This window comes from Ascaphus truei, chromosome 18 (assembly GCF_040206685.1).
Source record: "Ascaphus truei isolate aAscTru1 chromosome 18, aAscTru1.hap1, whole genome shotgun sequence".
NCBI lineage: Eukaryota > Metazoa > Chordata > Amphibia > Anura > Ascaphidae > Ascaphus > Ascaphus truei.
This window is the reverse complement of record NC_134500.1, coordinates 35,470,092-35,482,479: the sequence shown is the minus strand read 5'-3', so window position 1 is coordinate 35,482,479 and position 12,388 is coordinate 35,470,092. Positions and strand designations below refer to the sequence as shown.

Here is a 12,388-nt window from a genome sequence, read left to right as displayed (position 1 = left end):
GCAGGGCAGGGAGGGGAAGGGCAGGGCAGGGGAAGGGCAGGGAGGGGAAGGGCAGGGAGGGGAAGGGCAGGGCGGGGAAGGGCAGGGAGGGGAAGGGCAGGGCGGGGAAGGGCAGGGAGGGGAAGGGCAGGGCAGGGAGGGGAAGGGCAGGGAGGGGAAGGGCAGGGAGGGGAAGGGCAGGGCGGGGAAGGGCGGGGAAGGGCAGGGCGGGGAAGGGCGGGGAAGGGCAGGGAGGGGAAGGGCAGGGAGGGAAAGGGCAGGGAGGGGAAGGGCAGGGCAGGGAGGGGAAGGGCAGGGAAGGGTAGGGCAAGGGCAAGGCAGGGAGGGGAAGGGTAGGGCAGGGAGGGGAAGGGCAGGGCAGGGAGGGGAAGGGCAGGGAAGGGCGGGGAAGGGTAGGGCAAGGGCAAGGCAGGGAGGGGTAGGACAGGGAGGGGAAGGGCAGGGCAGGGAGGAGAAGGGCAGGGCAGGGAGGAGAAGGGCAGGGAAGGGCGGGGAAGGGTAGGGCAAGGGCAAGGCAGGGAGGGGAAGGGTAGGGCAGGGAGGGGAAGGGCAGGGCAGGGAGGAGAAGGGCAGGGCAGGGAGGAGAAGGGCAGGGCAGGGAGGAGAAGGGCAGGGCGGAGAAGGGCAGGGAGGAGAAGGGCAGGGCAGGGAGGAGAAGGGCAGGGAGGGGAAGGAAGGGCGGGTAAGGGCAGGGCGGGCAAGGGCGGGTAAGGGCAGGGAGGGCAGGGCAGGGAGGGGAAGGGCAGGGAGGGGAAGGGAGGGGAAGGGAGGGGAAGGGCAGGGCGGGGAAGGGTAGGGCAGGGCAGGGAGGGTAAGGGCAGGGCAGGGAGGGGAAGGGTAGGGCAGGGAGGGGAAGGGCAGGGAGGGGAAGGGCAGGGCAGGGAGGGGAAGGGCAGGGAGGAGAAGGGCAGGGCAGGGAGAAGGGCAGGGAGGAGAAGGGCAGGGCAGAGAGAAGGGCAGGGAGGAGAAGGGCAGGGCAGGGAGGAGAAGGGCAGGGAGGGGAAGGGCAGGGAGGGGAAGGGCAGGGCAGGGAGGGGAAGGGCAGGGAGGGGCAGGGCAGGAAGGGCAGGGAGGGGAAGGGCAGGGAGGGGCAGGGCGGGGAAGGGCAGGGCGGGGAAGGGCAGGGAGGGGAAGGGCAGGGCGGGGAAGGGCAGGGAGGGGAAGGGCAGGGAGGGGAAGGGCAGGGAGGGGAAGGGCAGGGAGGGGCAGGGAGGGGAGGGGTGGGGAGGGGAAGAGCAGGGCAGGGAGGGGAAGGGCAGGGAGGGGAAGGGCAGGGTGAGGAAGGGTGGGGAAGGGCAGGGCAGTGAAGAGCGGGGAAGGGCAGGGCGGGGAAGAGCGGGGCGGGGAAGGACGGGGCGGGGAAGGGCGGGCGGGGAAGGACGGGGCGGGGAAGGGCGGGCAGGGAAGGGCGGGGAAGGCAGGGCGGGGAAGGGCAGGGAAGGCAGGGCGGGGAAGGGCGGGGCGGGGAAGGGCAGGGCGGGGAAGGGCAGGGCGAGGAAGGGCAGGGCGAGGAAGGGCAGGGCGGGGAAGGGCAGGGCGGGGATGGGCAGAGCGGGGAAGGGCATGGCGGGGAAGGGAAGGGCAGGGCGGGGAAGGAAGGGCGGGTAAGGGCAGGGCGGGGAAGGAAGGGCGGGTAAGGGCAGGGCGGGGAAGGGCGGGTAAGGGCAGGGCGGGGAAGGGCAGGGCGGGGAAGGGCAGGGCGGGGAAGGGCGGGGTGGGGAAGGGCGGGGCGGGGAAGGGCGGGGTGGGGAAGGGCGGGGCAGGGCGGGGAAGGGCAGGTCGGGGAAGGGCGGGGATGGGCAGGGCGGGGAAGGGAGGGGAAGGGCGGGGAAGGGCAGGGCGGGGAAGGGCAGGGCGAGGAAGGGCAGGGAAGGGCAGGGCGGGGAAGGGCAGGGCGGGGAAGGGCAGAGCAGGGCGGGGAAGGGCAGTTAAGGGCAGGGCAGTAAGGGCAGGACGGGGAAGGGCAGGGCAGGATGGGGAAGGGCAGGGCAGGAAGGGCAGGGCGGGGCGGGGCAGGAAGGGCAGGGCGGGGCAGGAAGGGCAGGGCGGGCGGGGGGGGGAAGGGCAGGGGCGGGGGAAGGGCGGGGAAGGGCGGGGGAAGGGAAGGGCGGGGAAGGGCAGGGGTGGGGAAGGGCAGGGGGGGAAGGGCGGGGAAGGGCAGGGGGGGGAAGGGCAGGGGGGGGAAGAGGGGGGAAGGGCGGGGGGGGGGGGAAGAGGGGGGAAGGGCGGGGGGGGGGAAGAGGGGGGAAGGGCAGGGCAGGGGGGGAAGGGCAGGGAAGGGCGGGGCAGGAAGGGCAGGGCAGGAAGGGCGGGGAAAGGCAGGGGGAGGAAGGGCAGGGGGAGGAAGGGCAGGGGGGGGAAGGGGGGGTAGGGCGGGGAAGGGGAGGGCGGGGAAGGGGAGGGCGGGGAAGGGCAGGGCGGGGAAGGGCAGGGCGGGGAAGGGCAGGGCGGGGAAGGGCAGGGGGGGAAGGTCGGGGAAGGGAAGGTCGGGGAAGGGGAGGGCGGGGAAGGGCAGGGCGGGGAAGGGCAGGGCGGGGAAGGGCAGGAAGGGCAGGGGGGAAGGGCAGGGCGGGGAAGGGCAGGGCGGGGAAGGGCAGGGGGGGAAGGGCAGGAAGGGCAGGGGGGAAGGGAAGGGCAGGGGGGAAGGGAAGGGCAGGGGGGAAGGGCAGGGCAGGAAGGGCAGGAAGGGCGGGGAAGGGCAGGAAGGGCGGGGAAGGGCAGGGGGGGAAGGGTAGGGGGGGAAGGGCAGGACGGGGAAAAGGGCAGGACGGGGAAAAGGGCAGGACGGGGAAAAGGGCAGGACGGGGAAAAGGGCAGGACGGGGAAAAGGGCAGGACGGGGAAAAGGGCAGGACGGGGAAAAGGGCAGGACGGGGAAAAGGGCAGGATGGGGAAGGACGGGGCAGGGCGGGGCAGGGCGGGGAAGGGCGGGGCGGGGAAGGGCGGGGCAGGGCAGGGTGGCAGGGCAGGGTGGCAGGGCAGGGTGGCAGGGCAGCAGGGCAGGGCGGCAGGGCAGGGCAGGGTGGCAGGGCAGGGTGGCAGGGCGGCAGGGCAGGGTGGCAGGGCGGCAGGGCAGGGTGGCAGGGCGGCAGGGCAGGGCAGGCCTGTCTAAGACATGTAAATGTGCTCACAAGTGATATTCTTTATTACACACACATATATTTACAACGAATATGCTCTTTCAGTGCACGTAACCCCGCCCAGCGCGGCCCTCCCGTAACCCCGCCCAGCGCGGCCCTCCCGTAACCCCGCCCAGCGCGGCCCTCCCGTAACCCCGCCCAGTGTGGCCCTTACGCTACCGTACCTCTCGCAGAAGCATTCCTCCATCTCCGGGGCGTCTGCGGACGAGATATCTACCACGTAGGGTGCGTCGCTGGCTTTGCCGCTGCCTCCCGCAGAGACCGCAGGCCCCTGACACGTGTCGGGTGTCCGTCCCGAGTAGCTCTCGTCGTCCTCGGGATGCTCGATCATCCACATGGCGAGCACCGTGATGTTCTGCGCGTCGGCCTCTCTAGAACCTGAACACAAACCCGGCAAAACTCAACGCGGCAGTGCCGGAAATCCACTAACCGTGGCAGTGCCCCGCGCCAATCAAATGTCGCTGTTAAGCCGTCGATGCATCAAACGCTTCTCTGGCAGCGGGGGTTAAGGCAATGCCACCATAAGACGGGCGGCTATCAGGGCATCGCCTGGAAGTGCGGTGACATTTGGGATATAGCGGTAACGTTCTGTGCACCGCAGGGGAACCCCATGTCCACTCTGAGAAATACAGATAAAGTCTCCGGTTCCGACGTGTCCTCCGCGCGTGCGCTTCACCCGGCACAAATTCCCCCGCGGGCAGCCAACGGACTGTCCACGGAGCGTTCCTGGAAGCGCGACGGAACCGGAGACTTCAGGTTCGGGGAAAACCAGTGGGATTCAGATCGCGGTAGCCGGCAATCTCGCCAACGTGGAAGGAAAGACCCCAATCGCAGGTAACGGTGGTTTGAACGGCCCCCGGAGTCGTCTTGCTGGTCACCCCCCCCCCCCCCGGCTACACCTGTATACAGAGATCTTTTTGCTTTATTGGGCTACTTTCCGACACATGTGCTGCTGACAGTACGGGGTCTGAGTTGGGATTATATTAGGAGTGAGGGTCCCCAGGCGGAGGGGCGGTGTAGTGTGCCAAGAGACGTGGCTTTTACCTGTGGCTTCCATGGCCTTCTTGATCTGTTGGATGGAGAAACCCATCTCCAGGAGGGGAACCACGACGGCGGGAGAAGGCGGGGACGTGGAGAGCCGGCTGCTGGGATCCGACAGAGCTGGAGGGGGAACAACGTGGATTACAGGGGGGCGCCGACAGATCAGCAGCAAGGACACCGCCATTTTAATGTCCCATACATTTGGGAAGCTCCGCTGGCTGATACTATACACCTCATACATCGACCTTAGCCCCTTGTAGACGCCCTCACCAGAACGCACTCCTACAGCCTCTGTACGTTCTTCCCACTTAGATTGTAAGCTCTTCAGGGCATGGACTCCTTTTCCTAATGTTACTTTTATGCCTGAAGCACATGATGTGTTATAATATTATGTTCCGTGTATTACTGCAGTGACGCGCTATGCACATAGCTGGCGAAATATAAATAAAGATATACATACAAATATACACGTGTGTGTCGGTGTGTTTATATGTACACACACACACACACACACACACACACACACACACACACACACACACACACACACAAAGAAGAGCGTTGCATTAGACACCCCTGTGGTAGGGGTTGGGGGGCGGTCCTGTGACACACTGCACACCTGCGCGCTCGCCACCCACCTGCGCTTGCTCTCGCCTCCCACCTGCGCTCAACCACACTGTTCGCGCTCGCTGCCCACCTGCTGGCGCTCTCCCCGCCCACCTGCGCTCGCTCTCGCTGCCCACCTGCGCTCGCTCTCGCCGTCCACGTGTGCTCACTCGCCGCTCACCGGCTCTCGCCGCCCACCTGCTGTTGCTCTCGCCGCCCACCTTCACTCATGCTCGCCATCCCCACCTGCGCTCGCCGCCCACCTGCGCTCGCCATCCCCACCTGCGCTCGCCGCCCACCTGCGCGCTCACCTGTCCGGTTTGTGTGCCTCGTGGGCTGGGAGTCGGGGGACGTCAGGCTCTGGCTCCGGCCCCCCTCTTCCGTGGGGGATGTGGGCAGCGATGTGATGGGGGGTGTCTGGGCACGGCGGGTGGGCTGCACCGTGGTGGTCGGGTAACTGGAGAACATTTGTCTGTAGGGATATGGATAAAAGATTGAGGGAAAGATATGCAACCAGCGCCACATGCTGCAGTATCGCTCCAAAACCGCGTCACTCTGTGTCACGGAGAGCTGCACAAGTGTGCGCCACTTGCACCTGTGACCATCTTGGGAGGAGTTATAGGGAGCAGTTAGGTGAGCAGTTATAGGGAGCGGGTATAGGAGCAGTTAGGGGAGGAGTTATAGGGAGCAGTTGGGGGAGGAGTTATAAGGAGCATGTAGTGGGTGTTATAGGGAGCAGTTAGGGGAGGTGTTATAGGAGCAGTTGGGGGAGGAGTTATAAGGAGCAGATAGTGGGTGTTATAGGGAGCAGTTAGGGGAGGAGTTATAGGGAGTAGTTAGGGGAGGAGTTATAGGGAGCAGTTAGGGGAGGAGTTATAGGGAGCAGTTAAAGGGAGCAGTTAGGGGAGGAGTTATAGGGAGCAGTTAGGGGAGGAGTTATAGGGAGTGGGTATAGGAGCAGTTAGGGGAAGAGGGCGCGTGTATGACGTGTGGGCGTATGGGTTGTTTGTGCAGAATTCTGCGTGCGCACTGCCAAGAAAGAAAATATTGACGTACTGGATCATTACGGGGCTAGCTTAATGGTCACTGAAACAGGGTCAGATTTACTGCTGCCATTCCAGCGCCGCAGAGACTTCTAACAAATGACCATGTTTCAGAGATCTGTGGGCTGGCCCCGTGCAGGGCACAGACGGTACCTGAGCAGGCTGAGGGGCATGACACCCGGGGACTCGGTGGCTGGCACTGTCTCGGTGTCTGTCACCGGGGTGGTGGCCGTGGTTGTGTCCTCCAGGGAACTGCTCATGAAAGAGGTGGTGCTGGAGGCAGACGGGCTGGTCGTGACCGGAGTCTGGGCCTGCTGGGCCTGGTCACTCTCCTCTGCCTGCTGGTCTATATCTGGGGGTGGGGGGGAGACGACACATGAAGAGGTTCCGCATCGCAGATCGCCACCACTCCCCGTGGGGAGGAGAGGCGGGCGGGCGGGCGCCAGGGGGGCGCAGGAAGTGATGTAACTGAACGCGTGCGTAGGGAGGAATCTCCGGAGCCGGGATACCGGAACAAGGAAACGACACGGGGTCCACAAGGTCGGACCGCTTAGGGCCACAGGACCCATTCATGCACGTGGATTTTGTTTGGGATACCGTTTGCATGGGCACGGTCTGCCTGGGCACGGCATATCCCTGCTTCAGCACAGGAGACTCAGGTCAGTGGCTCAGTCTTCGACTGAGGGATAAAGGGATTTAGGGATAAGGGATTTTAGGGTAAGGGGTAAGGGGTTTTAGGGTAAGGGGTTTTAGGGTAAGGGGTTTTAGGGTAAGGGATAAGGGGTTTTAGGGTAAGGGATAAGGGGTTTTAGGGTAAGGGATAAGGGGTTTTAGGGTAAGGGATAAAGGGTTTTAGGGATAAGGGATAAGGGGTTTTAGGGTAAGGGATAAGGGGTTTTAGGGTAAGGGATAAGGGGTTTTATGGATAAGGGATAAGGGGTTTTAGGGTAAGGGATAAAGGGTTTTAGTGTAAGGGATAAGGGGTTTTAGGGGAAGGGATAAGGGGTTTTAGGGGAAGGGATAAGGTTTTTTTTAGGGGAAGGGATAAGGGGTTTTAGGGTAAGGGATAAAGGGTTTTAGGGTAAGGGATAAAGGGTTTTAGGGTAAGGGATAAAGGGTTTTAGGGTAAGGGATAAAGGGTTTTAGGGTAAGGGATAAAGGGTTTTAGGGTAAGGGATAAGGGGTTTTAGGGTAAGGGATAAGGGGTTTTAGGGTAAGGAATAAGGGGTTTTAGGGTAAGGGGTTTTGGGATAAGGGATAAGGGGTTTTAGGATAAGGGGTTTTAGGATAAGGGGTTTTAGGGTAAGGGATAAAGGGTTTTAGGGTCTTTGACTGAGGCACTGATTGAGCCACCTGTGCTGAAGCAGGGATAGCCTCCAAACCTGGCCTGATGGTGGCCCTTGAGGACTGGAGTTGGCCACGCCTGCTTTAACCCTTTGGGCACTTTCATATACTTCACAAAGTTTAGTCAACGGGACAACAAGAAACCACCCACATTTAGTGTAGGTTCGGGCGGTAATGCAGCCGACCTAGACGGGGTTTGCCGGCTGCATTCATCGTACGATGGAAAGCTGCCACTAAACGTCCCCTTCTTATTACACTCGGGATGGACACGTACAATTTCCCTAATAAAGGGCGAGCCGGTTTGGGAGGAGCGCGGGGTTCTGGGATATTTGGGTTTTCACACGTAGCTGTATTTATTCCCCCTGGAGCCGCAGCCTGAAATAAGGACAACAGGGGCGGCGGCACGGGCCCGTCGGGATGGGAAATTTGGTCGTGGACGTTTGGCCGCAGCCGCCCGGCCACTGGACGCTCGCCCGCTTTGCCAAAGTAAGGTTTTTAGGGTAAGGGGTTTTAGGGTAAGCGGTTCAGGTTTATAAGGTAATGGGTAAGGTTAGGGACATACCTTGGGGGCGAGGCGGCCGGTGGCAAGAGGTCCAGGCGGCAAGGTCAAGAGCGGGCTAAACGCCGGCGGAGATTTGGTCGCGGCCAAAACGTCCACGACCGTTGACTATTCCCGGCAGCATTCTCAGCAGATACTGCCAAGGAGGGGCGAGCTCCACCAACACAATACGCAGCCACGCAGCACCGTACACTCTTCATCCATTCCCTAACAACACGCCGCGGCACTACAATGCAACTGCCGGTTGTAGACCGCTTGCCAAGGAAAATCTGTGACCATCTCGCAGTAACTCGTGAGATGGTCCAGAGCAGGCCGTAAAAGCCCATCGGATTAGCGGAGGGACTCGCAGCCCGGCAGGATTCAAATGCAGGGACCCCCGCTGTGTTAATCCGATGGGCCAGTAGACTGGCTGCAGGAATCTCCCAGCGTGGGATGGGTTTTAGTACAGAAATCTCAAGGCAAGACGCCTACAACCGGCAACTGCAGCTGTAAATATGTTGCAGGACTCGTGTACCTTGTCTCATCCGGCCGCCAAACTGCTCCTCCAGCAGCCCGTGCACCACCAGCTTGTAGATCATGGCTTGGGCTCTCTCCAAGTCGGCCAGGCCCAGCGCCCTCTTGATGGGCGAGCGCATGACGGCCCGCTTCACCATGTGGCGCATCAGGAACTGCAGGGCGGCCCTCACCTCCACGTCCTCGTGCACCACGGGCGAGCTGGCGCAGTCCGAGTTGTGCCCGTTCTCCGCCAGCACCTTGGGGATGAGGAGCAGCTCTGCGTACTTGCTGCAGCTCAGCAGCGTCCCCAGAGACTTCATGGCGCCCAGGTTGATGTAGGACAGCTGCACGGCCCTGACCTCCGACTGGGCCACGTCGTGGCCGCGAGGGACGTGCTCGTGGCTCTTCCGCTTCCCGTCTGGAGGGTGATGTTGGGGATCCGGCAAGGGGGCTTCCCCCGACAGCGCCATGGTCTCGTTTTCCGGTTTCAGAAGCCCGCCGCCCCCGACTCGGCCATCATCGGACGCCCGTGCTTCCGTGGCGGTCTCAGGGTCCGCTCTCTGCTCGGGGTCCCCTTTCTCTTCGGACTCATGGCGGTGCTTCTTCTCGTGCCGCTTGGCGCCGGCTTTGCCCGGGTCTTCGTGGATGCCGGTCAGGAAGGTGAGGTCGAGCAGCGTGGAGGCGGTCAGCCCGCGGAAGCGCGCCACGTCGAAGGGCGGGGGGTCGCAGGGCTCCAGGTTGTAGAGGGGGGTGTCACTAGGCGACCAAAAAGTTGGGAAGCTTTGATTGAGAAAGAAACACACGACACAAGGAAGAGGAAAGTGAGGGACAGACGAGAGGAGAGTACAGGAAGTAATGTAGGTAAGCGGCCAACTCACTGACAGGCGGGGAGGTCTCACGCGTGTGCCCCGTGTATACCGGAGAGGGGGACAGAGACCGGGCGAAGAATAGTCACAACAATAAGTGTAGGGGACAGAGAGAAGGGACAGTGACAGAGAGAAGGGACAGTGACAGAGAGATGGGACGGGACAGTGACAGAGCGAGGGGACAGTGACAGAGCAAAGGGACAGGGGACAGTGACAGAGCAAAGGGACAGGGGACAGTGACAGAGCAAAGGGACAGGGGGCAGTGACAGAGCAAAGGGACAGGGGACAGTGACAGAGCAAAGGGACAGGGGACAGTGACAGAGCAAAGGGACAGGGGACAGTGACAGAGCAAAGGGACAGGGGACAGTGACAGAGCAAAGGGACAGGGGACAGTGACAGAGCAAAGGGACAGTGACAGAGCAAAGGGACAGGGGACAGTGACAGAGCAAAGGGACAGGGGACAGTGACAGAGCAAAGGGACAGGGGACAGTGACAGAGCAAAGGGACAGGGGACAGTGACGGGACAGTGACGGGGGACAGTGACAGGGGATAGAGACAGGGGATAGAGACAGGGGATAGAGACAGGGGATAGTGACAGAGCAAAGGGACGGGGACAGTGACAGAGAGAAGGGACAGGTGACAGTGACAGAGAGAAGGGACAGGGGACAGTGACAGAGAGAAGGGACAGGGGACAGTGACAGAGAGAAGGGACAGGGGACAGTGACAGAGAGAAGGGACAGGGGACAGAGAGAAGGGACAGAGAGAAGGGACAGGGGACAGAGAGAAGGGACAGGGGACAGAGAGAAGGGACAGGGGACAGTGAAAGAAAGAAGGGACAGGGGACAGTGACAGAGAGAAGGGACAGGGGACAGAGAGAAGGGACAGGGGACAGAAAGAAGGGACAGGGGACAGTGACAGAGAGAAGGGACAGACGTGACAGAGCAAAGGGACAATCATAGAGAGCCGTAGCACAGGGGATAAAATCTTCCTGAAGGGGTTTCCTAAACGTTGGCAAAAAAACGTCCCAGGTCACAGAGCGAGGTCACACGTCCCAGGTCACAGAGCGAGGTCACACGTCCCAGGTCACAGAGCGAGGTCACACGTCCCAGGTCACAGAGCGAGGTCACACGTCCCGGGTCACAGAGCGAGGTCACACGTCCCAGGTCACAGAGCGAGGTCACACGTCCCAGGTCACAGAGCGAGGTCACACGTCCCAGGTCACAGAGCGAGGTCACACGTCCCAGGTCACAGAGCGAGGTCACACGTCCCAGGTCACAGAGCAAGGTCACACGTCCCAGGTCACAGAGCGAGGTCACACGTCCCAGGTCATACAGCGAGGTCACACGTCCCAGGTCACACGTCCCAGAGCGAGGTCACACGTCCCAGGTTACAGAGCGAGGTCAAACGTCCCAGGTTACAGAGCGAGGTCACACGTCCCAGGTCACACGTCCCAGGTCACAGAGCGAGGTCACACGTCCCAGGTCACAGAGCGAGGTCACACGTCCCGGGTCACAGAGCGAGGTCACACATCCCAGGTCACAGAGCGAGGTCACACGTCCCAGGTCACAGAGCGAGGTCACACGTCCCAGGTCACAGAGCGAGGTCACACGTCCCAGGTCACAGAGCGAGGTCACACGTCCCAGGTCACAGAGCGAGGTCACACGTCCCAGGTCACAGAGCGAGGTCACACGTCCCAGGTCACAGAGCGAGGTCACACGTCCCAGGTCACAGTGCGAGGTCACACGTCCCAGGTCACAGTGCGAGGTCACACGTCCCAGGTCACAGTGCGAGGTCACACGTCCCGGGTCACAGAGCGAGGTCACATGTCCCAGGTCACAGTGCGAGGTCACACGTCCCAGGTCACAGAGCGAGGTCACACGTCCCGGGTCACAGAGCGAGGTCACACGTCCCAGGTCACAGAGCGAGGTCACACGTCCCAGGTCACAGAGCGAGGTCACACGTCCCGGGTCACAGAGCGAGGTCACACGTCCCAGGTCACAGTGCGAGGTCACACGTCCCAGGTCACAGAGCGAGGTCACACGTCCCAGGTCACACGTCCCAGGTCACAGAGCGAGGTCACACGTCCCAGGTCACAGTGCGAGGTCACACGTCCCAGGTCACAGAGCGAGGTCACACGTCCCAGGTCACAGTGCGAGGTCACACGTCCCAGGTCACAGAGCGAGGTCACACGTCCCAGGTCACAGAGCGAGGTCACACGTCCCAGGTCACAGAGCGAGGTCACACGTCCCAGGTCACAGAGCGAGGTCACACGTCCCAGGTCACAGAGCGAGGTCACACGTCCCAGGTCACAGAGCGAGGTCACACGTCCCAGGTCACAGAGCGAGGTCACACGTCCCAGGTCACAGTGCGAGGTCACACGTCCCAGGTCACAGTGCGAGGTCACACGTCCCAGGTCACAGTGCGAGGTCACACGTCCCAGGTCACAGAGCGAGGTCACACGTCCCAGGTCACAGTGCGAGGTCACACGTCCCAGGTCACAGTGCGAGGTCACACGTCCCAGGTCACAGAGCGAGGTCACACGTCCCAGGTCACAGAGCGAGGTCACACGTCCCAGGTCACAGAGCGAGATCACACGTCCCAGGTCACAGAGCGAGGTCACACGTCCCAGGTCACACGTCCCAGATCACAGAACGAGGTCACACGTCCCAGGTCACAGAGCGAGGTCACACGTCCCAGGTCACAGAGTGAGGTCACACGTCCCAGGTCACAGAGCGAGGTCACACGTCCCAGGTCACAGTGCGAGGTCACACGTCCCGGGTCACAGTGCGAGGTCACACGTCCCGGGTCACAGAGCGAGGTCACAGAGCGAGGTCACATGTCCCAGGTCATAGAGCGAGGTCACACGTCCCGGGTCACAGAGCGAGGTCACACGTCCCGGGTCACAGAGCGAGGTCACACGTCCCGGGTCACAGAGCGAGGTCACACGTCCCAGGTCACAGAGCGAGGTCACACGTCCCAGGTCACAGAGCGAGGTCACACGTCCCAGGTCACAGAGCGAGGTCACACGTCCCGGGTCACAGTGCGAGGTCACACGTCCCAGGTCACAGTGCGAGGTCACACGTCCCAGGTCACAGTGCGAGGTCACACGTCCCAGGTCACAGTGCGAGGTCACACGTCCCAGGTCACAGTGCGAGGTCACACGTCCCAGGTCACAGAGCGAGGTCACACGTCCCAGGTCACAGAGCGAGGTCACACGTCCCAGGTCACAGAGCGAGGTCACACGTCCCAGGTCACAGAGCGAGGTCACACGTCCCAGGTCACACGTCCCAGGTCA

General features: G+C 62.5%; 1 protein-coding gene across 1 annotated transcript in view; it reads right to left on the bottom strand.

Moving 5' to 3' along the window:
* HERC1 (HECT and RLD domain containing E3 ubiquitin protein ligase family member 1) overlaps positions 1-12,388 on the bottom strand; it is a 248,039-nt gene that overhangs the window by 109,662 nt on the left and 125,989 nt on the right. The window contains 5 exon segments of the mRNA XM_075576093.1: positions 3,304-3,517; positions 4,184-4,300; positions 5,098-5,258; positions 5,983-6,181; positions 8,247-9,007. Coding sequence (XP_075432208.1) covers positions 3,304-3,517; positions 4,184-4,300; positions 5,098-5,258; positions 5,983-6,181; positions 8,247-9,007 — 1,452 coding nt within the window.